Raw genomic sequence first — 22,350 nt, forward strand, 5'->3', positions numbered from 1 at the left:
GTGTGCTGCCACCGGCGACGGCCTGTCAGGGGTTTCTGGATGTGGCTCCGGAGGCGGCAAATCCCCGTGGACCGTTTCTATCCCACTGCGTGCGCACGTGCTCGCTTGCGCCCGCCTCTCGGAGCTCAGCTGACTTGCTCATTTATGTAACGTCTTGGCCTCGTCTGCGCGCTCTGTGCCGCTGTCCCTACTGATCCCTTAAAATATTACATCATGTGTCAGACAGCCCTTTGGTTATTATTATATATAACACCAGATTCATCACCCGAAACATGTGTCTGGTAGTCTGGTATGTCTGGTGCACTACGGATGAGAGTACAGCTGTATGCAAACGTTTAGGACTGATGCAAAGGGACAAGAAACTGTAGCACGTGCAAAAGATTGAGCTGGCTTCTATTTAAGTTTCAGCAGACCTTAACTGACTAGCCGAGGCTTGTAAGGCAGCTCAAGGACTGCCATTATAATTATCAGCTGATAATAACTGCAGAGTGGATAATTTCTCTGACTCTTCAAACGTTGCTCCTCTGAGCAGCTGAGCGAGGATCTGAAAATGAAGCTAAATGACGCCTGTGAAGAAAAGGGAAGCTTTATAAAATATATGTATATCAAAGCGCTTCAAGTTTGCAATTTCCACTGCCCGAAATGTCTTGAAGAAACGTCAGTTTGGGAAACTGTGAAAAGTCAAGAAGACATCTGGAAGTGGAAACGGTCACATAAAACTGCACGCCCGCTGAGAGAAAAAAAAAGCTCCGGGAAGGTTTGGCTGACACAGGAGTGGTGTTGTATTGCTCCAGTGTGCAGAGTTAGTTCGCAAACATCTGGATGAGCCAGAGTCATTTTGGGAAACGTGCTCTGTGGACAGATGGAGTCGGCCACAATCATCAAAGGTATGTTTGGACAAAAAAAAAAAAAAAAAAAAAAGGGCCAGCATTTGATGAAAGGAACACCTTGCCAACTGTTAAGCATGGGAATGGGAATATTCTGCTTTGGTGTTTGGTGCGGTGGCCAGTCGAGCACAAAACATCACACAGGTACAAGATTCCACTTAATATCAGAAGATTCTGGAGGCAAACGTTGTGTCGTCCGTCGAGAAAAGAGACCGAGAAAAGAGAAGAAGACGCTTTTGAGAAAGCCGTCAGGGTGCAAGATTCACACATGAACATCAACAACATTATGACTCGTTCACAATATGTAGGAAAACAGTGCTGGGAATATCCCCGCTAAACAAATCTTCGCAGTTAATCTTCATCTGGAAAGACAATATATCATGTTGCAGTAAAAAGATCAAGTAGGATTAAGAGTGTTAAACCCTAATTTGTTTGTCTCCTCTTCCAGCACCACCCTTAAAAGATCCGTCACGCACGCACGCACGCACACACACACGTACGACAGATGAACAACACATGATGCAAATCTACGCAGGCAGACGCTGATGGGTGCATGTTCGGTGCATGCCCACTTTTCAGCGGAGAAAGTGACCTCATGCAGCCCAACGTAACACCAGCTGTAGCTGCAGAATGCTGCATTCCCGGCCGCATTCCTGGGCTCCCCTCAAACATTCCTGCACAATGTGGCGGGAATCTGCAGTGTGGCGGTTTCACCGGCTGACAGACGGCTCAAAGTGGGGTGAAAAGGTCGGCAGCGTTCAGGCAAAGTCAGGAAAAACGAAAGAGGCCGGGACCCGAGTCGCAAAGGGATGATCCGGGAAAACGTGAAAACAAAGTCCGTGGTATAATAAAGCAGTAAACTGCAGGTCAAACAAGGCTTATCAACTGTGAATAAACAAGCTTTATATGTAATAAATATATATAAGAGAAGTAGATGTAGCCACTATGGCATCATAAATCTTTATATACAGTCTATGGTAGTGACCTGTCAATCAAAAGTTAACCATACACGAGCTGCTGTGTTGCCTGTTTCAACGTCCTGACTTTTCCACCACTTCTTTTCCCCCCTCCATGCGCCGTGGTAGCTGGTTTACCCTTTATGTGGCCACAATTTCTAAAATGATTCATTCTTTGTTGAAAAAGGCCTGAAACTGGAGACAATGAGCTCACTTAAAAAATGTTTACATTTTCTGACATGATATATTAAAGGCCTGTACGAGGAGGACGGTCGTATTCTCGGCCACTTGAAATGGCTTCAATCTTCAGACCCGGGAGGTTAGATCCACGTCTTTCACACAGTCGTACGGATAGAACTTAAGATGAAATCTGTTTAATTTTCCCACCACTAATTTGAAGACATCCAAAACAGCTGCTCCTCTCCTCATTCCTCTGATGTGGCCGTTCTTTGTCTTTTTGTTCTACAATCCAAAAAATTTGAGCTCGAAAATGACTAATCTGTAAAATATCCCCCCGGTGACACGTCTCAGCTGTTCGCCCTTGTGAGTCACTTTTCTGAGTACCCTGCATTGTCAGTCTTGATTTCATGCTCGTTACTACTTCAGGCTATCCAAAGACACAGTGAAAACATACTACAGAAGAACTCCAAAGCTCCTAATGCCTTCTGTTTAATAAAGTAACGTCTCCAGGCAGCATATACAAGTACACACAATAAGCAGAGCTCTGGCTAATATTGCCTGGCAGAGAAAACACTCATTTGATAAAGTGGTTCCAGATGCCGGAGTGGATATAAGACGCTGGGAACTGTGAGATCCAGATTTGAGGCTGCATTGGTAGGTGTGTCCAGCTTGGATGCAGTCTCCTAAAACTGGGAACTGCTGTCAAAACTTAAAAAAAAAGTGTCGCACACTTGACGGTTACCAGCGACTAACGTTCCTTGAAACTCTTGACTTTCAGAATGGAGCGTGGATCGAATTATGAGTCAGAAACATCCACAATTTATACAGAACAGACAGGAGGGCGACAGCCACGTGAGGCCACACCGAAGCCAAAAAAACCTCTTTCCACATTTAATATCTACATGTACGTCTAGACAGATTTAGTTCGCCCCCTCGCCCCCGCCCCCTCCCGACTTTTGAAAGATCATTTTGTGCTCTTCTATTTCCTGCAGTGACCCTCCATGTTCTCTCTGGTGTCCTCATTGTTCCAGGCCTCCAGATCCCAGGGGGAGGGAACGCCGCGAACGCGATGCGTAGTTGTTTGTGCACGGGCACATGTTCTATTCACTGGGACTTGAGGCAGGAAGAGGAAAAGGGGATGGGTGGAGGAACAGGAAGAGGAGGGGATCGTACTTAACTCAACCTGCCCTCTCAGTAACACATGTGCCGCGGAATGGGTTAGATAAAAATCTGACCCGTACACGCACATTAACACTGAAGCCAGCCACAATGACTTCATGTGAATCACGGCGTAACTGATACTTTATGGCTCGTACGTAGTCATAGGTGTAGTAGTTTTCACATATTTATTTCTAAACTGAACAAAAGAAAATGGTTGGTTTTGAACTGTTTGTTGGAGACACTGAGTATATACAGCATCTCGGTGTATACGAAGGACAGGCCAGAAATAAACAACAAGGATACGGTCATCACGATGAAGGAAATGTGGCTCGTTGGCTGAGCCCCAACAATGATTAGAATAATAGCCTAATCAGAAACAATAATGGCTCAGTCAGATTTAGAGGGGTGGTGTAACTCATTGAGCAGGAAAATATTAGTGCCTGGTAACCATGTGAATGCTTGGCCTGATCGTTTCAATGTGGTAAGGATTAAATCAATTCTTTTCGTGTTATATAATGTGACGAGCAGTGGACCACTGCAGATATCTGTGGTAAGCTTACTTCTTTGAGTCTGCACGCTGCCTCAGCCAGCTGATAATCACTTCCTCCACATCTTCAGAGGCTTCATGCAGCTTATATATGTTGTATTTTATACAATCCACATATGTTGAAGTACAGATTCTTGTTGAGTTGATTAACTTGCACTACTACATACTCCATACAAATGCTCCTTGACAAAATAATTAAAGACATTATCTCTGGTAATTAGTGCAACGTTGAACAAGGTGCAACCGGCGGGGATCACCTGAAGCTAAAGGCAAACATGATTCATCAGCTACAAAAGCTTTCAACTTTGCGACATGACAGCACGGCGTCTCATGACACAAACGGGTTTAGAGACTCGAACTGTCACTGAGACGTTTCCGTTTGGAGCTGAGGAACACTCAGTGACAGGAGAAGACAGATGAAACCTGAGAGGGGCAAAAGGTCGACGACAGGAAGATAACGTCGGAGGGAAAGTGAAGAACAACACTGCTGGGAGTAAAAGTGGTCTGACACTGGTTAAAGGAGGAAAAGAGGGGATTCAGAGGAGCTGTGGTGGGAACAGAGTTAGTGTCCAGGTCCCAGCTGAGGTCACGTCCCCCGGCTGTGTTATGATAAACTCCTTGGTCTCGGGGTAATCAAACAAAGCACCGGCAATCCCGACACTCGTCCCAGATAAAAACCTCTGGAGCCAAACCTCACAACGGAGAAACCTAGGAAGTGATGCAGCATCCTCTCTTCTTTTCTCTCCTCCTCCAGTTTCCTAATAAATGGAGGACGTTCGCTACTCTTTCCCATTTTTCTTTCCCCCTTACTTGACGTTGGTCAGACTCCTCTGCCACCACCAACTCCCCCTTTTCTCCCCCTTTACTCCCAGCGTCGTAAAGGCCAGCTACAACAACAAATGGAGTCTCTCTCGGCTGGGTGTGGTGGCCTGCAGAGCAACAGCTGGGTCTTGTTGTTTCTCCTGAGACACAGGCAGACTGCTCGCACTCTTTCTCGGGACAAGTCTTCCTCCGCGTCCTCAACTTTTTCCTTTAAATATTTAGCCATTTTAACCTCACAGCTGCCATTCTCTGAAATGCTTACTGGTTTCTTCTTAGGATTAAACCCCTTCTAGACAAAGCCCTTAAACATAATTTTGTCAAACAAGTGACATATCCCCTCTCCTGAATACTCATCTCTCTTAAAAGTTTAGTTTTTTTCTCCGGTTCCAACGGCTTCCCTCTCCTTTTCTGTTTTCTCTCTCTCTCAATCTGTCAGTCGCCCACTTCCTTTCCCTCTTCCTCTCTCCCCCTGGACCTCCCCCCTGGTCCCCATTTCCCTTTGACACACTTCCTATACAACGGTGCTTATCAACAAATTTGTGAGTCATACGAGTGTTTCACAATGCAGCAAGGTTTTCAACATTTAAAAAAAAAAAAAAGAAAGGAAAGGAGGACATTAAAAGGACATTAAAAGCACTAAAAGGCGTGGACCTTTGAAAACTGAACGTGCGATGTTGCACACAAAATCTCCTCGGCTGTTTATTTTTAACGTATTTCTGGTTCACAAATAAGTGAGTAGAAGACTTAATTTAGTTTCCCTGGTGAGGAATTAGTGTGTGTGTCTAGTGTGCATATGTGCAAGCAGTATAAACTCTACCTAATGAACCGTTTTGAGTGTGCAACTAACCAAATGGCAAAAACAGATCAACTTCAGAGGCTCTGTGTGTGTGTGCGTGTGTGTGTGTGTGTGTGTGTGTGTAGTTCTGTGTGCGCTGCCAGTTCAGACCTGCCCTAGGTTTAATTAGAACTATGAGTCAAAGCCAAGTGACGTGTGGTCAGAGAGGCAATCAAACACTAGAAGAGCCCCATGGGCACAGGCACAAATACATGCACGCATGAATGCAGGCATGAATGCACACACAATTACTGACACACACACACACACACACACACACACACACACATACACACACACAGACATACACACACACACAACACACACATACACGTGACAAATACTCGTCAAGAGAATGGAAATTATGAAATCAGAACAGTTTCTTTCTTTCTCTGTGTTGTTTTTATTTTCAAATGAGGGCAAATTGATCTTTAGGAAGCACATGCACACAAAGACACACACACTTCACAGGGGGAAAGAAGGCAAAGTGCCTAGTAAACCACAGCCAAGGCAACCTTTTGATCTGACGCTAAGCGCACCAGACAGTCACAGTCTTTCATTTCAAAGACTCCCTCACATCGCTATCGCCGACCAGAACTTTTTTTTTTTTTTTTTGGTTTAGAGGATGAGCCAAACATTAGGTTTTAAAACTTCATCGACGCTCTTTACAACAAACAGTTTCACAAATCAAGACTAAATCCCCCTTCACAGTTCAATCAAAGGAGCCCAAACTATTTTTAACACTTGGAGGGGGAGAAGCATACATCCACAGTGGAAATCTGTAGGAGAACACACACACACACACGCAGATGTTCCTGTATAATAATAATCATATGTTACAGTTTCAACTCGGGTTCTCAATATTCAGGCATCCAGTATGGAATAACCTGCCGTTTCTGTGAAATTTGTTTTGCTTTTAGGTAAATTTAAGTGCGTCACTGTGGGTCCTTTTCTCAGGAAAATTAGGTCAGAGGAAATGATGGCAGTCAAGCGTTTGAAGTGTGTTATTCGAAAGAAATACGGACACACACACAGCACATGTACTGCATAAACAGAAAAACACATCAAGGTAAATAGAGTATGTGCGTTATGTTATGCATTATTCATTACGTATGTGTGTGTGTGTGTGTGTGTAATTATGTGAACCAGAGGCTCGATGCTATCACTGTCCTCCATGTGCTAGACTCAGCAGCATCGAGAGGAAAAGATAAGAACCGGCATTGTGGCCAGATGTACAATGAGTATGTGTGTGAGTGTGTGTTTCCCTTTCAGACCCAGAGCTCTAGGGCAGATTACCTATGACCAGAAAGTCAGGCCAGAATCTCACACGCACACACACACACACACACACATACACACACACACACAGACACACACAGCTCTTATCTGTGTCTTTGATGCAGCTGCATATTTTTTCTGTATTAGCCAAGGAGTCTTTGATGCAGCTGCATATTTTTTCTGTATTAGCCAAGGAGCAGAGCAACAAACACACAGAATGCAATTCTTCACATACGGTAAATTGACCGAACTATTATTTCGCATAGGCTTCATATCAAAGTGGCTAAGTGGTGTTTCTGGTGATCATTTACTACAAATACTGTATCTGCTCAGCTGACAGGCCCTTAAATGTGTCAAGCTAGTGTTAGTTCCTAAAGTATCAAACAATAGTTTTTTTGTCCACACAGTGCGTGCTTCGCCTCCTGATAACATTCACTTCCTGAGATTTCAGTGAAATGATTTATTGCCACAGCTGTACAGCATACAGAGGGACACAGGTGGCACACTTGACCTCCATGGGAAAGTCCTTCAAGTAAACACGCTTCAGATTCGGCGTCTTTCAAGTTTCCTGTTCGTTTTAAATCTTCTTAAACTTTCACCCTAAAAGATTCAACTGCACAATAACAAGGTTAGCAGCACGGAAGGTGAGATTACTGTTAATATTTAAATGTCTTTGCACAAATAATAGGCGTGAAATCCAAATATTATGGTAATTTAATTAGGAAAAAAAAGTAGAAACTTCACATTTTACTAAAAATGGAACGCGCCTTAACCCTTTTCATTTTAAGAGTCCTGGGTGGTTAAAAGTAGAGGAAAGAGTTTCACAGATCGAGCTGTGCATGGTAATGTCCCTCAATACTTAAAGAATTAGGATATTCATAAGTGCAGTCTCACTGATTTCGTTCCACACAGGTTTACGAGTAGGAACACTTTATGTTCGTGACAATAAGTTTATGGAACAGAGCCAGGAAATCTTAACACCATTAGCAGTTTGACAGGTTTCAAGTTGCTACCTTACAGCAGGATATTAAGTCTGATAATGTTTTTTTAATGTATTTTTAATAATTTCTTGATTGTTGATTACTGGGGATTACTGTTCCCAGAAAATATCATGTGGTCCGTGAACATCAGAAGATGAGTTTAAAGCGGTCAGATATCAGTGAGTCATGCTTAAGATTTAAAATGTAATTGTGTTTTCTAACAAGGCAAGCATGGCTCGCATCAAAATGATTAATTTAAACATTAAAAAATGGTAAAGTTTTTTATTTAAGGAATATTAGTGCAAATGAGCATCGTAAAAAGCGTATTTTAATACTGATCTGCACATTTAACTGGAAATAATATCTCCATGGAGCAGATCGGTTTGCGACAGAAACCTGAACTACATGTTGTGTGAGTTCTGCTTTCGGAAGTGAAAGCCCATTTCTAAAAGTGCCATGCTGACACGGATACAGAAATAGTTGTTAAAAGCTACCGAACAGGAAGAAGAGTAGGAGCTAAACAGAGACGACCAGACTACAACTCAGCCTGCTGCAAGCCAGTCATCTGTCTGTCTATGCATACGGTCAGCTGCCAGGCTGGAAGAAGACATCACTCCGGACTGAGTGGCGCCGGAGAGAAGAAGCCATGTATAGGAACTTGGCTGCTATAAGTTTTCCCATGTAGTTAGGGGAAAAGTTGCCTTTATGGGTCCTATTTATGACTCATGAAAATAACTGCGCTATGATTGACGATTGGTAATTCTGTATGCGCTCCTTTGGGCTCAAGATATAGGACAGCTGTCCTGGCTGCCATGCGTCCCCTCTGCCCCCCGCCTACAGTACACCTCTTCCCAGGCTCCAGCCCTGTTTACGGGGGTATTAATACAGCCTACCAAAGCTGTATCCCAACAGAGTGGAGCTACATCCTTACTAAGGGAGTTTACACCTCTCTCCTCAACCCTTTTAACTCAGTAACAACTCATGCAGAAAAGCCTTTAAAATGTAACTGACAACAGTAGTGATTCTTGGTTCAGGCAAAGACGTAAGAAGTATTTAATTTTTCTAAATTTCTGCATAAAAATGAGTCCCTGATGAAGACGATGAAGAGTTAGCAATCAAAAATGTTATATTTGCGCATTTATTCAGGAAAATTATCCAATATTACATATGTGTGAGTGTATGAGCAAGTAAAGTTAATTTCAAGGCTACATCCGAAATCTGGACACACGGTAGATCAAAAGGGGGCCCCTAGGGGCAACCGTGGAGTACTGTCGATGCCTTTGTAGGTAATATGCCAAAGGACAACCATCATGTCCTAGGTTTACACCCCCATTTATTAGCAGAACAAAATGAAAAGAGGCTTCAGAGATTGCAAACGTACAAACTGATTTTTGCTTCAACAAATAACAGTTAATCACTGAGAGGACATCTGTCCTGTATGTATTCTGGGTATTTACATGTTAGTTCGGTATTTTGCTGAAGAAGGCATCCTGTAATAAGGGAAACACTGGGCATCCATGCTCAGAGTCATATTACCTTAGCTACAGAAACCGAAAAGGGGGAAGGGGCTGAAATGAATGATGACATGCTGCAGACGTCCCACCTGACAGATCCTGAATATCTGCCCTGACACAGAATGTGTGTTATTCAGCATGGTGAAGGAATGGAGGGAGGTAGGCTTTAAATACCTGGCCCCTGGTGTATCCGCCAGATGTAGACAACCTTTAACACAGATCAAAATATATTTCACTGAGCCTCAACTCTTCTCAGTAACAGATAAAACAGTGTACAGATCTACGCAGGCGCACTTTTCATTGGTGCATGTCATATTGTTAGCCATATAAACTGCTTCTGTTTACACTGTGGTAATCTAATTTCTACTTGTGTTATAGATTATATAAAAAGATGAATGAACCCCTTTGTGAAGCGTGGCCATGGCGGCTCTGGCTATTGCCATCTCGGCCATCTTGAGGCAGGCAGGTGAAGCCCAGGTAGACAGCTGCTACCCTGTAATTGCAGCCATCTGTCATCCATCATAGCCACGCACTTCTAAAAGCATAATTTAGAACATGAACCCCCCAAAATCTTCCTATGCCCTGTACAGTTGTCATCACAGAGGCAAAAGCTGCATGTAGCAGGCTGTAAATACGTTCATTTGTGCTGTAAAGTTGGCCAATGTAACACAGAGGTCTACTTTTAGAGCTGTGAGGGTTCTCAGTCATCCAGGTCATGGTTAATCCAAAAGTTAGAATTTCTTGGAGAGTTTCCACCACTCATCCAAGTAGCTTCTTCATTTCTAAAATGGGATTAATGGGGAGTTAGGCTGCTGCAGTATTTGGCATTTCAACATCGACTGTGGCCAGTAGTTGGATGGTGGCTGTTAACAGACATCACTACAAATATAGTGTAAGCTCACCTGTGGAGTTACCAACCATATTACAACTATAGCGCAAGAAACGCTGGATACATACGCTGGATCATATCCATGACAATTTATTTAAAGTGTTCCATCAAATAAATGCAAAGCGCACAGAAGAGAACAGCCTTCACAAGCTAAGATGAGCATTTGGAAGGTTAGTGAGCCAGGTCAAAAGTCGAGTGACCGACTGACACAAAGCTTCTGAATTTAGCCTGTAAAGAACCGGGGGACATTTAGACTATGTATAGTAGCCGGTGCCTGCGTAAGTGTAAAAAAAGGGAGTATAGGAGGTGTGATGTGTCTGTGCATAGCTGGCATGGATCCAAGCAAGTACGGTGCACATTTATAATTAGCAGTTATATATGTCAAGCAGGCATAGCTGGCACACATGTGGGACACAAATACACACATGCTAAATGATGACAATGGTCTATATGTGCCCTTCACTTGGTTAAATTCATATAAGGGACTTTGAAATCATGCAAGAGAATGCAATGTGGTTTTATGATACATACTGTTTAATGGGTACACACTTCACTGTGATTAAATATAGTGTAATCTAAAAAAGTCTTTAAGTCATTGCCAGCTGGAAAGCAATTCAACTGTTACGGGGGGAAAAAGTGTCCAATAATGAATGGACACAGTAAAAAAAGAAGCTCAAATACTAAATAAAAGAACCATGTCTGTATTTCAGCTATAACTGGGGCTAAATTACATTTATAGGTTACTTCCCATGAGACTAGAGACTGATAAAACCGTCATAGGTCTGACAGAGGAAGATGACATTACAATGCTTGTTTGCTGTTAGCAGCACATTTAGCTGAGGTATATGCAGCATAGCATACTTAATTCAAATGATGTTAGACAGGGACATCTGGCATGACCAACTGACTAAAACAATTTCCACGCAATCTCTAACCACATTATATTGAACTGAGTTTATGAAGTGCACCATTTAACAAAAAAAAAGAAAAAAAAAATGAGTTGGACATGATATAAATAGCCTTAAAACTGGATGTTTAAAAAAAAAAAATAGAAACAGAAAAAAAATCAAGGGACCTTGAAAATGGTGAATGCGGATATGGAACTATTCAAGGATTCAGTTGATTGCACTCAATTTGAAATTAATTAGACCTTTTAAAATGCCTCCACCACTGTACCTCCCCCCTTTTTTCCCTCTCCCTCTCTCTCCGTCTCCTCCGTCTCACTGGAGGCTGTGCATCGCGCTAATGAAAAAGCAGACTTAATATGTTTTCCCCGGGTCCATCTGGTAATAATTGTAGCATGTAGCAACTGTAGCTGTGTTTGGATAAAGCCCTGAGATACATGGGGCCCTCTGACGCTCGCGGAGTGAATGTGTGTTTATGTGTGGGTGAGAGTGAGACAGAAAGGAAGAAAAGAGCATGTGACTGGTGAGAGCCGATTGCGTTACCGTGACTGTGTGTTTATGTGTGTCCATGCTCGTGCTTGTGCGTCTTCCAAGCTGCTGGGTGACGGGCCAACGTAACTAAATCATCTTTATCGTCAGCACACTGTTTTACGTAGGGAAGCACAGACCAGAGCAGTGCAGAGTGTGGGTGGTTGGGTAACCTCTGCTCCTCCGGGGCATTAGCATGACTCAAGACGGTGATTAGTGGCATCGGATGGCGTAGAGTTTGTTATCAAAAAACCAAAGGCACACATCTGGACCAACGCAGGTGTCTATATTTTACCGAACTCTGTGTACGGACATCAAGCTAAATGGATTTTTTATCAACTCTCAGGCTGCTTTTTTTTAGTCAGAACTCAAGCATGGTTCAAATGTAGGTCATCGCATATTGAAACCAAAATATCTCTGGCACAGATACTTTCCTGAAGTGGAATAATCGCATGCTCAATCTTGCCAACTGTAAATGTAAGTCGTTGGACTGTTGTTGAGCAAGACTCACGATAAGTTACCTTGGATACCTGAGGTATCAGCTAAAAAACAAATGCCTCCCATATGAGGGGCCCCGGACCCCAAGGAATCCTAGAAATCCTGGTCGCACATTATGAAGAAGAGACTGAGGTAATTTAACGATGATTTCATTTCAAAATACGACAATAGGGGACGATGACGGTATACAAACACAGGTTACACCCTCTGGAGTGTTTTCCTGGAATTAAATCCAAACAGTATGCTTTCTGCCCAATCAGTGACCTTCAAAACGCACGAAACACTTGAAAGCTTGTAGGGGCTGAGTGAGGAGAGTCAGCACCTCCAACCCAGCCAAGAAATGGGTGGATCGCCCTCTACAAGTTGGAAGGGGCCAGTTAAGCTGGTTCGGGCACCTATGGGCCTTCCCTTGGAGGTTTATTCAGCACAGCATCCTGGAAAGAGTACCTGTGGACGTCATTACTAGGGGAGACATCTTGAAAACCACGCTTAGCCTGTTGCCAATGCAACCTGACTTCCGATAAGTGGATTAAAAAAAGCCTGATAGATGCAGAAATCCATACTACAAAGTCTCCATATGTCCACAGTTTTCCAGTCCTAGGGGAGAAAACCAAGTCAACCGTTGAACTTCTGCTCAGTTTGTATCTACCATGTCCACTGTAGTTTTTTTATGAAAATCTACTGAAACCAAGTCGATAATAAAAATTCATGCCACAAACTAAAGTGTGACAAGTGACACATTCTTCTCAAAGTTCAGCGCAGATGTGTCTTATCTTGTGACTTACTGGCAGTGCCAGATGTAGTAGGTGGAAGGGAGTGGAGCATGAACTCTGCAGAAAGACCCTTTGTACTGAGAGGGTCACACATCCTCTGTTCGGGGCATTCACAGGCTGACAGATTAATGTGTGTGCGGGAACTTGCGCACACACGCACAAGCTTACTGAAAATGACGGTAGGAATATACTGTATAGTGTAAAGGATGACCAACGATCATGTGTTTCCTTTAATATAAGCTAGGGGATAGGAGTCCTGGAAAATCTGTATATGATTTTTCAGTTTGACTTGTTCCATCTCCTAAATTATACAACAACAATTACACGACAGCAAATTTCTGAACAACACTGTTCAGAAAATTGCCGGATTTCCATTACTTTACCTTCCTTACTAAAAAAAAAAGCATTAATAACAAAACCATACTCGACTGTACCATTCCCACTGAAAGTACAAAAGTATGACTTTATGCATGTATAATTTCCATTAGTGTGCTCATTAAAGTCTACAGATTACTGGTTCTACAGTAATCACCTGACAACACTAAAACCCTGTCGGCATCCATCGCTTTGTAGCTGACAAGATATTAGTGAACGCTCAGGGCTCTTGTTGCCTAGGTAAAATGAAATAATAGTGAAATAAGAGTAACATAAAGTTACGACTCCGCTGCTCAGTCTGGGTTCACCTGACGCTCCATCCCTCCAATCAGGCAAACTGGTGGACGTTGTGTCCTTGCAATACATTTTTGGTGAGCGTCAATAAACTGTATCAGCCACTCATATGGGTTTCTGACTAAACTGCTCACCATTGTTGTAAGTTAGGCAATTTAATTCAAATTCCCTGGTCTGTTGTCGTCACATCGCCGCATGTCTATTCCTGTTTGAATGATCCTTATTCCAACAGAGCAAAACATCTGTACCGGGCAAAGGTTATTTAAAAAAAGGTTGTGTTGCAATATAAAACACAAGGCTCTGTGGACAAAAAAAAACAAAAAAAACATCCCCTTTGTCCACTTGCATAATAAGGGTTGGCTATACCCCTGCATGTAGCTGTTAGCACAGTATTTACGGTATTTTATGTAACGCGCCTAGGCTTTCAGTGGGCATCCGTGGAGAGGTACAACATCCTGTATAGACACTCATTTCCTGTGAGGCTCTCTGAGTGTTTGTCTGACCCAGCCCACCACCGTGAGGCTACACTCAGGAAAGCCAGTGACCCAAAACACAACACTCCGATTCATGGTTTAACAATGCTGACTGAGTTATCATCTATAGGAAAATGTAAGCCAAGATCGGTCCGACACTACTTTTAGACCGGTCACATTGTTTGGGGTCAATGAGCATGTGACAGCTTGTGTCATGTGACCTGCCCGCTCCCCCATCCAATCTGGTTTCATATGATAGCAGGTCACCTCAAAGCTTCTGGTGAAGAGATGTTTCTGTTGAATATGTTGATGTTCAACCACATTTAAGGAAACACTATTCACTCATACCATTGTGAAAGAGTTTGCCTTTTCGCAGCTGCACCCCCGCACTGCCTCCCCGTCTTTCTCAAATTATCCTAGTGTCCTTCGAGTCTAAAAGTAATTAACTGTAAAAATAAAAACGAAAACAGCACACACTTACTCAAACATATTAATTTCCCGACTGAATTAGCTCGATTAAAAAGTGGTCAACGGGGAGAAAAGAGCTTAACAAAGAGGTCTGAACTCTGAGGAAACACACTGACAGCCACGGAACAAAGGGAATGTGATTCTTGGATAATCTGAATCCGAAGAGCTTTGTTTGAAGTAAACTGAAGTTTTATATTCTGAGCAGTGATAATAGAACTGAAAGTTGACTGTGGTGTTCAAGAGGAACGACCCAGTTTGTAGAATAAAAGGAGGCGATGGAGTGGGGATACTATACATGTACGGATCAGGTCATAAATATTAACATTATAATAAAAATGAGTCATGTTTAATTTTCCTCACCACATACAAGGTCTCGTGAGGCTAAACATACAAGATGCTGCGCATAAATGTTTCAAATACATGTTACTAATTTGCCAGACGCCAGATTCGTAGTACATTTTCCACTCTGCCAAGTCCCCACCACAGTTTGAAATCCCAGCAGGGACGAACGCACAAAGAAACCATTCACACTGATTTGTGCACATTCGCACACACACGTAGACACACACACGCACACACTCACAAAGACACACACGTACAGCTTTTCGTCAGTCTAAACTTTTACCGAACTTGAACTCCCCCAAAACTCTGCGGTGACCGCATAAAAAGTAGTTCTCAGGTTACAAACTTACCCAAAATAGGCCCTAAGTACATAGTAGTGACATCTGGTGACGTAGATTATAGTTTTAGATTCAATGTGCAAACACACACACTTGAATGTAATGAATTCAGGACCAAGAACCTTTGTAAGGATTTAAGAAAAATAAATGAATTTAAGTGCATTTTAACGCTGTTTAAACCTTCTGTAATATATGACCCATAGTGTAGTATCTCTTATCAGTCACTGCAGCCTGACATGCTGTTTAAAAGTCACAAAATGTAAGGTATTTTTAACTTCTAAATGAATAAAAGGTGACTAAGATCTTCATTCACAATTTAAGTCAAACTATGATTAAAGCTTTGAGTCTTTATATACGTCTGTTAACACATAAGAAGCCTGTACAGCCTTAATCTGCACATTAAAACTATTGTCACATATTGGCAGCCATTCTGAAAATACAGATCAAGATTTGAAATGAGTCACCAGCCTGTTTCGAGCTGAAGTTAGTAATAATATGCTTTCAGAACTGAAAAGAGAATAACTGTCCCTTCCTGGAACTGGAGGGGATAAAAAAAAAAAAAAAAAAAACTTGAAGGGATGTCCTCCAAGCGCAGTAGTTTTCAGAATAAGTAATCTGTGTACAGGAAACAGGCGCTAAGACTTCTGGCGCTAGTGGGCTGAGCAATCAAAACAATCTCTCCAAGTTCTGATTGAAGAGAAAGGGACCTACGCCAGACTCTTCAACACACTTCATCAGGGAAAGAGGGGGGTGGACAGAGAGGGAAGGAACATGCGCAAGAGATGGACTGAATGATAGGGAAGAAGGTGGAGGGTAGAAGGAATGGAGTGGAAGTTAGAGAAGTAAAATCTTCTCATTGACTTTTTCTCTGCCCACTGTTTCTTATCTCCACTCAACTTTTCCCTCGTTAAACCTTCCTTTCATGCTTTTCTCTTCTCCCCTCCTCCATTTATGTGTTATGAGAAGGAGTTGGGGAGAAAGTACGTGGGATTTTCCCACAGCTCGGCAGGCCCAGCCCCCAACCACCCACCCGCACTCATTTTCTGTCTCTCCCTCAACTCCCTCTGTCTCATGTCAGAGGGGAGTCTTGAGGAAAACCACCCATATTCCACCACAGTCGAGTTTTCTGGATGTTTGCTGGAACTTTATGCTACTTGTTGTTCCACAGTCACCGACTCTGTGCTACCATGGCAACAAAATAGTTGGACGAAAGTAACAGGGCAAAAAATATTTTATGCCTTTTAGTAATTAGTTTGAAAAATCCTACTGGCGAAATTAACTTACAGTGGACGTGGAGATGGCTTTTCCGAGGTCAAAAAGCTTTTCACATTTCCTGAAATGGAACTACAACATTTCTATGATATTATAAATGTTATGTTTTTATTTGAGTTTTATATTATCTGCATTCATATGCATACATATGCAACAGTTCTAGGTGTCTACTGGAGCGGTGTATGATTGTTTCCATTTAAAATGTCACTTCATTTATTCACATATGTAAAATGTTGTTTGCAGTGTGTTTCATGATGCCACAAATCAAAGCAATGTCAGCCTAATTTAGTTGTTTCCATAACCTTGTCCAGGTCCTAGTCATGGTTCCAGCAGACCAAACAAAATTACCTAAGGTCCTTTCTAGGCAAGGTAGGACACTGATAAAGATACTTTTGGACGCACCGGAGAGGCATCTTAATAAGACGGTCAAACTATCTCAACTTTACTGCTTTTTAAAGAAAATTGCTATTTATATTCCAAGCTCCTTTTGGATATCTATGGCCTTCATTTTGGTTCCAATGGTGTACCAAGATACCATGCAAATCCAATTTAGGCTATGACCTTTAGGTTATGACCAAAGGTGAGGGCCGGTACCTTCATCTACGTATATTGCAGAGCATTGGTATTCGTGCTCAGCCATGTCTTCATTATGAATATGTCCACTTACATTAAGATGCTCAACCAAACCAATCAATGTTACCCAGATTGCAAACAAGATATTTGGAAGCATTGACTTGAAAAGGCAAATAAAAAGGCTTTGTCGGTACAACTGTCCCTGCATACCATGGAGATCAGATCTCATCATGTGCTCGCACCAAATGCTTGTAGTTATGGGCTCAAGCACTCCAGATGTACACAGCAGAAGTATGACACGTATCAGTGTAGCAGCTTCTGTGTGCGTGTCTCGACCTGTTTGCACTGGTGAATACGATGAGTGTGATTTACCTCTGCAGCCTGTGTCTCCTGGTGCAACAGAGTCAGGCCTGTTAGGTCTTCCAGGAATGAATGAGAAGAGTTAAAAACCTTGGACAGGAAGCTGAAACCTTCCCTCTCGTAGTGGTCCAGGACCTGGAAGAATAGTGTGAACAAAAGAAATTACAGGTGACTCAACAGAAAATATCTATTTCTTAGTCAGTGAGACCAAGTTAGTGACTCTTATTTTATACTGAATGAAATGAATCACAGTTGATCTCATTGTGATATTTGTAACGATTTAAATCACACACGATGAAACTTACAAAAAGGGAGGATAGAGGTGTGGCTGCTTTGGGATCTGTACAGCAAGTTTCAGACATACACACATATATGGTGGATGCTTAAAAGACTAAAAGTAATTCGGTAAAACACCACATACACCATGCTAAGAAGTGCCCTTTTAGGTGTAAGAGCGGCAAATGTTAGATTCAAACCAGTAGAGCGGTAGAAAAGTTTTGCTCACACAAATGCACTGCTTCACCTTCTCCTGTGCCTTGCCCAAGACGATTTTTTTAGTAAAAGTCTTTCTTTTTTTTTTTCGAGTGAATGAAGAAGTTTTACGCACAACAACTTATGAGACGGTAACGTAAAAACAAATAATCTTTGAAACACGATGAAGTAAAAATTTAACCTGTCACGTTTGCCCTTGGGCTCAACCTCTGTTGCGCCACAACTATGCGCCTCCGCAATCACACTGCAGTATTTACCTTGATCTCCTACCAGAGCAGACTTCAAATATCCACACCTTCTCTCCAAAACACGCACACGCGCACTCAAACACACTCTTGGCTACCTTTCCTAAGCTTAACCAAGCCTTTCATGGACGCCCACAGACCCTCCTCTGCAGGTGTAGGGTTACCTCTGCTTCAGACATCAACAAGATGTGTGCATCACTGCCTGTGTGTGTGTGTGCACGTGTGTGTGTTCGCAGACTGACCTGGCGTCTAGTCTCGGAGCCAGACACACCGCACACAATACACACTGATGTGTCCCTCATTCATCTTTTCAACCTCTCTTTTCTTTCCTCTTTTATTTCTTTTATTCTCCACTTTCATCCACGGGTTCTGTTACGTGAGACGCCAGTGGCAAAAATCCACTTTGTTAAAATACAGCTGTCCATGACAGAGACCGCAACCTGATAACTATGATGAGCGTGTGATAAAGTTAATAAAAAAAAAAAGACACTACCCACTTGTAATAATAGGAAAGACTAAATTCAAAACTTAACTAAATTTTGACCATTACATTATACATTTCATTAAAGACTTTTAGTTTTACTTCCTTGTGCTGTTGATGATGATTTTTAGGAGCATTTTAAGGAAACTTAACGGCAAATGAGTGAATATTGAATGCGACTTATTCAAACTAATGAGTGACAGCCTTGTTAGTCTGAATGTTTAACAAGTGTTCACGGGTTTCAATAGTGATCACATGATAATGACGGATAGCACCAATTAGACCGACCTACAGACACACCAACAAAGCAACATCTGGAATCGATGGTGTGCTACCTTACATGCAAATAAACACACACACACACACACACATATGGTCTGCACATGTGTACTTGTGCACTTGTCCTAATGCTTCCTTCCGGGTGAAGCCACATGAATGGATCCCAGAGCTTCATTTGACAGTTGTGATGTCTTCTTTTTGAAGTTGTTTGGGGAGCTGTACTGTGCAGATTAACTTAAAAGTTAATAGTTTGTGAGCATACGTGTGTGCATGTAGCGCCCCCGAACACATCCAACGCTGGGTGGTCGTGGTGACTCAGACGCCCTTTAACTCTGGTTGTAAATGTAAAGAATATGGAGTACATACAGCAGACGCTTTGACCTTTATTTATCTTGTGACTGAGTAAAAGAGAATTAGTCAATTAATGAATTTAAGGAATTCCCAACCTTTTTTCCTTGGAGCCCCCCCTACTTGTAAATCCTGAGTCTGAATTCAATTCAAGCTAATTAACCAATTAATTTGAGGAATTATTCGATTAGCAATTTAACCATTTAATTCAGTTTCACAACTGTAGATCATATTGTAACTCTAAATAGCAAAATTTACATCCCAACATTTAATATCAGTAATTACTATTTTTACTGTTTGATGAAAAAAAACGCCATCTTAGATGATGCCTTCATCAAAACTTGGAAGTTCTATATTACAACTCAGAAATTTCAGACTTCTGATATCATAGCATTCAAATTACAGGTTAACTCAGAGGAGAAATAATTTGGAAGTTTAAAATATTAAACATTCAAATGAACATTAAAATATGTGCAGCACCTATTTGTTTTTTTGTTTTTTTAATTTTATTTATTTATTTATTTTTTGGAAGCAGTCCTTTCTGAGTTCGACAAATCGGAGCTCATTTTTTCCCAAGTTGTCTGGAATCAGCTGCATCCGGATCTCAACCATGTTTTCCAAGACCCACCCTACTTCTTATTGGCTGGTGATGTTAGCTTGGAGAGGGAAAGCTCTTCAGTTGCTTTAAGTTACTCTCATTCCACTGGTAGACGAACTCAACTGACTGCTCGAACCTGACAATATCCTGCATCAACATTTTACTAAATCTATCGATCTTTTTTGTGATCGCACAGTGCCGGAGATACTTTAAGCCCTGCATCGTACGTGCAGGGAGACACACGCAGCAGTGGTTAAAAATGGGTGGCTGGTGAAACAGGTGAAAACAGATGGTGAGCTCAGATCAAACTAGTTTTGGCGCACCACCTGTGATCTCTGGCCCCCTGGTTGGGAACCACTGAAGTAGGCCATAAGCAGAAAATTTATTCATAACAATCCCTTACTTATTTATATATGAGTAATTGTAAAGAGAAACCTCCCCAGTCATTCTGGTTCCAGTTCCCCAGTTTCCTTCTGAGTATTTACTAGTTTTATGTTGCAGCAAACTGAATACTATTGGTGTGCTGGTCGACCAAAACTATCAGAATGTGTCAACTTAGGCTGTGGAAAACTGTGATGAATATTTTTCACCATTTCTGGGAATTTTAGAAACCACAAAGCATCAGCGTCCCTAAATTGAAACAAATTACTAGTTACAGCTGTAGTTAAATCTGAAGATTAGTTAGAATTTGAGGCATATCTATGAATGAAATGCTTCCTATAAATGGCTCCTAGTTAGTGGCTTTGCCACAATGTGATGCTTACTGCTTCCTGTTCAATGAGTAAACAGTGACTCAGTGGCTTTGACGCTGTTAACATGCATGGTCAACATGCCAAACTTAGCCACTAACTCTATAGTGACTCAGTGTAGGGCCTTACGCCTTACGGTATTCTGGAGAAAAAGCAAACTTCACAGGAAACACAGCTTGTAAACATTGTGTAGTGAACAGTCATAGTAATGAATACACGTCTACAAGGCGTATACGGCATAAATACATATATGGTCTGATAAAATTTACCCATTAATCTTTTGTCAGTTGACTAATCAACTGACAGTTTCAGCTGTAAAATTACAAATAGATGAACATGAAATTGCCAGTGATTCTACATTAAAGGCTGTGACACCCACGCCAGGCCATTGGTAAGCGTCTACGGCCCTTGACTTTTTTTGCGGTGTGTCCTACAACGTTGGCTCTAGTGTGACCTCTGTTGGCAGCTTTTCAACCTTCTGAGCATGTTGACACTGTGATCGGCTGATCAGCGTAGTAGACCAGTGCACAAGAAGAAAAATGGGAGCGAAGAAAGCAGTTCAAACGGAACAGAGACGGCTCCTTTCATTTATGCTTTTTATCTGATCTGAACATTCAAATATGTAAATATATCTAAAGTGCCCTGTTCATCTGTTGACCAACTGATCAGCATGATATCGGAGAAGCCAGCCCTGTAAAACAATGTGTAGCTCTCCGACGAATACAGAATACCGCCACCTACTGGTGAGGAAGTTAAATCCTTTCACGCAGACACAAAACGAAAGTGCCAGCCGGCTGTTGGGTGGAGTCTTTGTAGTGTGCAACTTTTTGGTCCAGCCATTGTTGTCAGTAGGTCTTTGATATCAGTTTGGTGTGTCGGTATCTTTACTCTCTGCAACACTGAGCCACTTTACCACTCAAATGGTACAAATCTTGTAGTACAGAAAATTCACTGTATCAGTCACAGACATCGGAGGGTACCCGTGCTTTAAAATTTGTCTTTTCATCTTTACAATCTGTAGCCTGAAGGTGATTTAATTAAGTATTAAGTAGTATAAAACAGCAGCAGTCATTAAAGCTTTGAAGGGAAGGAGCAGTAAAACAGAAGAACACGGTGAGCTGCGTTAATGACTAGTTTGGTGTACTTTGCAAATGTTAGAAAAATGTTTGCTATTAATAGTGGTAGCATATTTGGTAGTGTGTACAAGAAGCTGTAGTAAGAGGTGTCTGGCACAGTTTTAGACAAAGCCACGTCAGCTGTGATTTACTCTCTGGCGTGCACTTTTATTGGCTTGTGGCCCCAGAAAGAGTTAGGAAATACACAGGCACACAAACACGCCACACACACACACACACACACACACAGTGAAAAGCCCCAACTCTACAGGAACTGCTCCAGCCCAGACAGGGGCTGAATTGTTTTGTTTCCATAGTGACCTGGCAGCACACAGCTGACTGCGGCAGGAATACGCACAGACAGACATGCACTTACTCGCACACGCACACGCACGCACACACATCCCATGTGAAGACAAAGAAAGACACACACACTCACACATTAGAGTCAATGCACCGATAGATGGACAGAGGGACACAAAAAGAGCAGAGGTGTTGGAGAGGAAGAGCAGGAAGGTAAGGCAGAAGAGAGGAAAATCAGGAGAAGTGAAATAGGAGTAGGCTGAAAGGAAAACAGTCAAAGGCCCGATAAGCAAATGCAAAATGGAGAGAGGGAAAAGAGCTGTGTGTGGGATTAAACACACACACCAGCTTCAACACATAACCATTATCCTTGCCTCAGCAAAGAATCACCTTTCCTCACTAATGTTCTTCATTAGTCCCGTCTACACGGGCTTTACCAATTCATACGAAACCTCTGCTCAGACCGACTAATATCACCAGTCACACGGGCAG

General features: G+C 42.1%; 1 protein-coding gene across 1 annotated transcript in view; it reads right to left on the minus strand.

Moving 5' to 3' along the window:
* The window catches only part of atg7 (ATG7 autophagy related 7 homolog (S. cerevisiae)), a 60,151-nt gene that overhangs the window by 9,475 nt on the left and 28,326 nt on the right, over positions 1 to 22,350 (minus strand). The window contains exon 18 of the mRNA XM_047583768.1: positions 17,261 to 17,383. Coding sequence (XP_047439724.1) covers positions 17,261 to 17,383 — 123 coding nt within the window. The remainder of the gene's footprint in view (positions 1 to 17,260; positions 17,384 to 22,350) is intronic.

The sequence above is a fragment of the Mugil cephalus genome, chromosome 4, assembly GCF_022458985.1.
Source record: "Mugil cephalus isolate CIBA_MC_2020 chromosome 4, CIBA_Mcephalus_1.1, whole genome shotgun sequence".
NCBI classification, from domain to species: domain Eukaryota; kingdom Metazoa; phylum Chordata; class Actinopteri; order Mugiliformes; family Mugilidae; genus Mugil; species Mugil cephalus.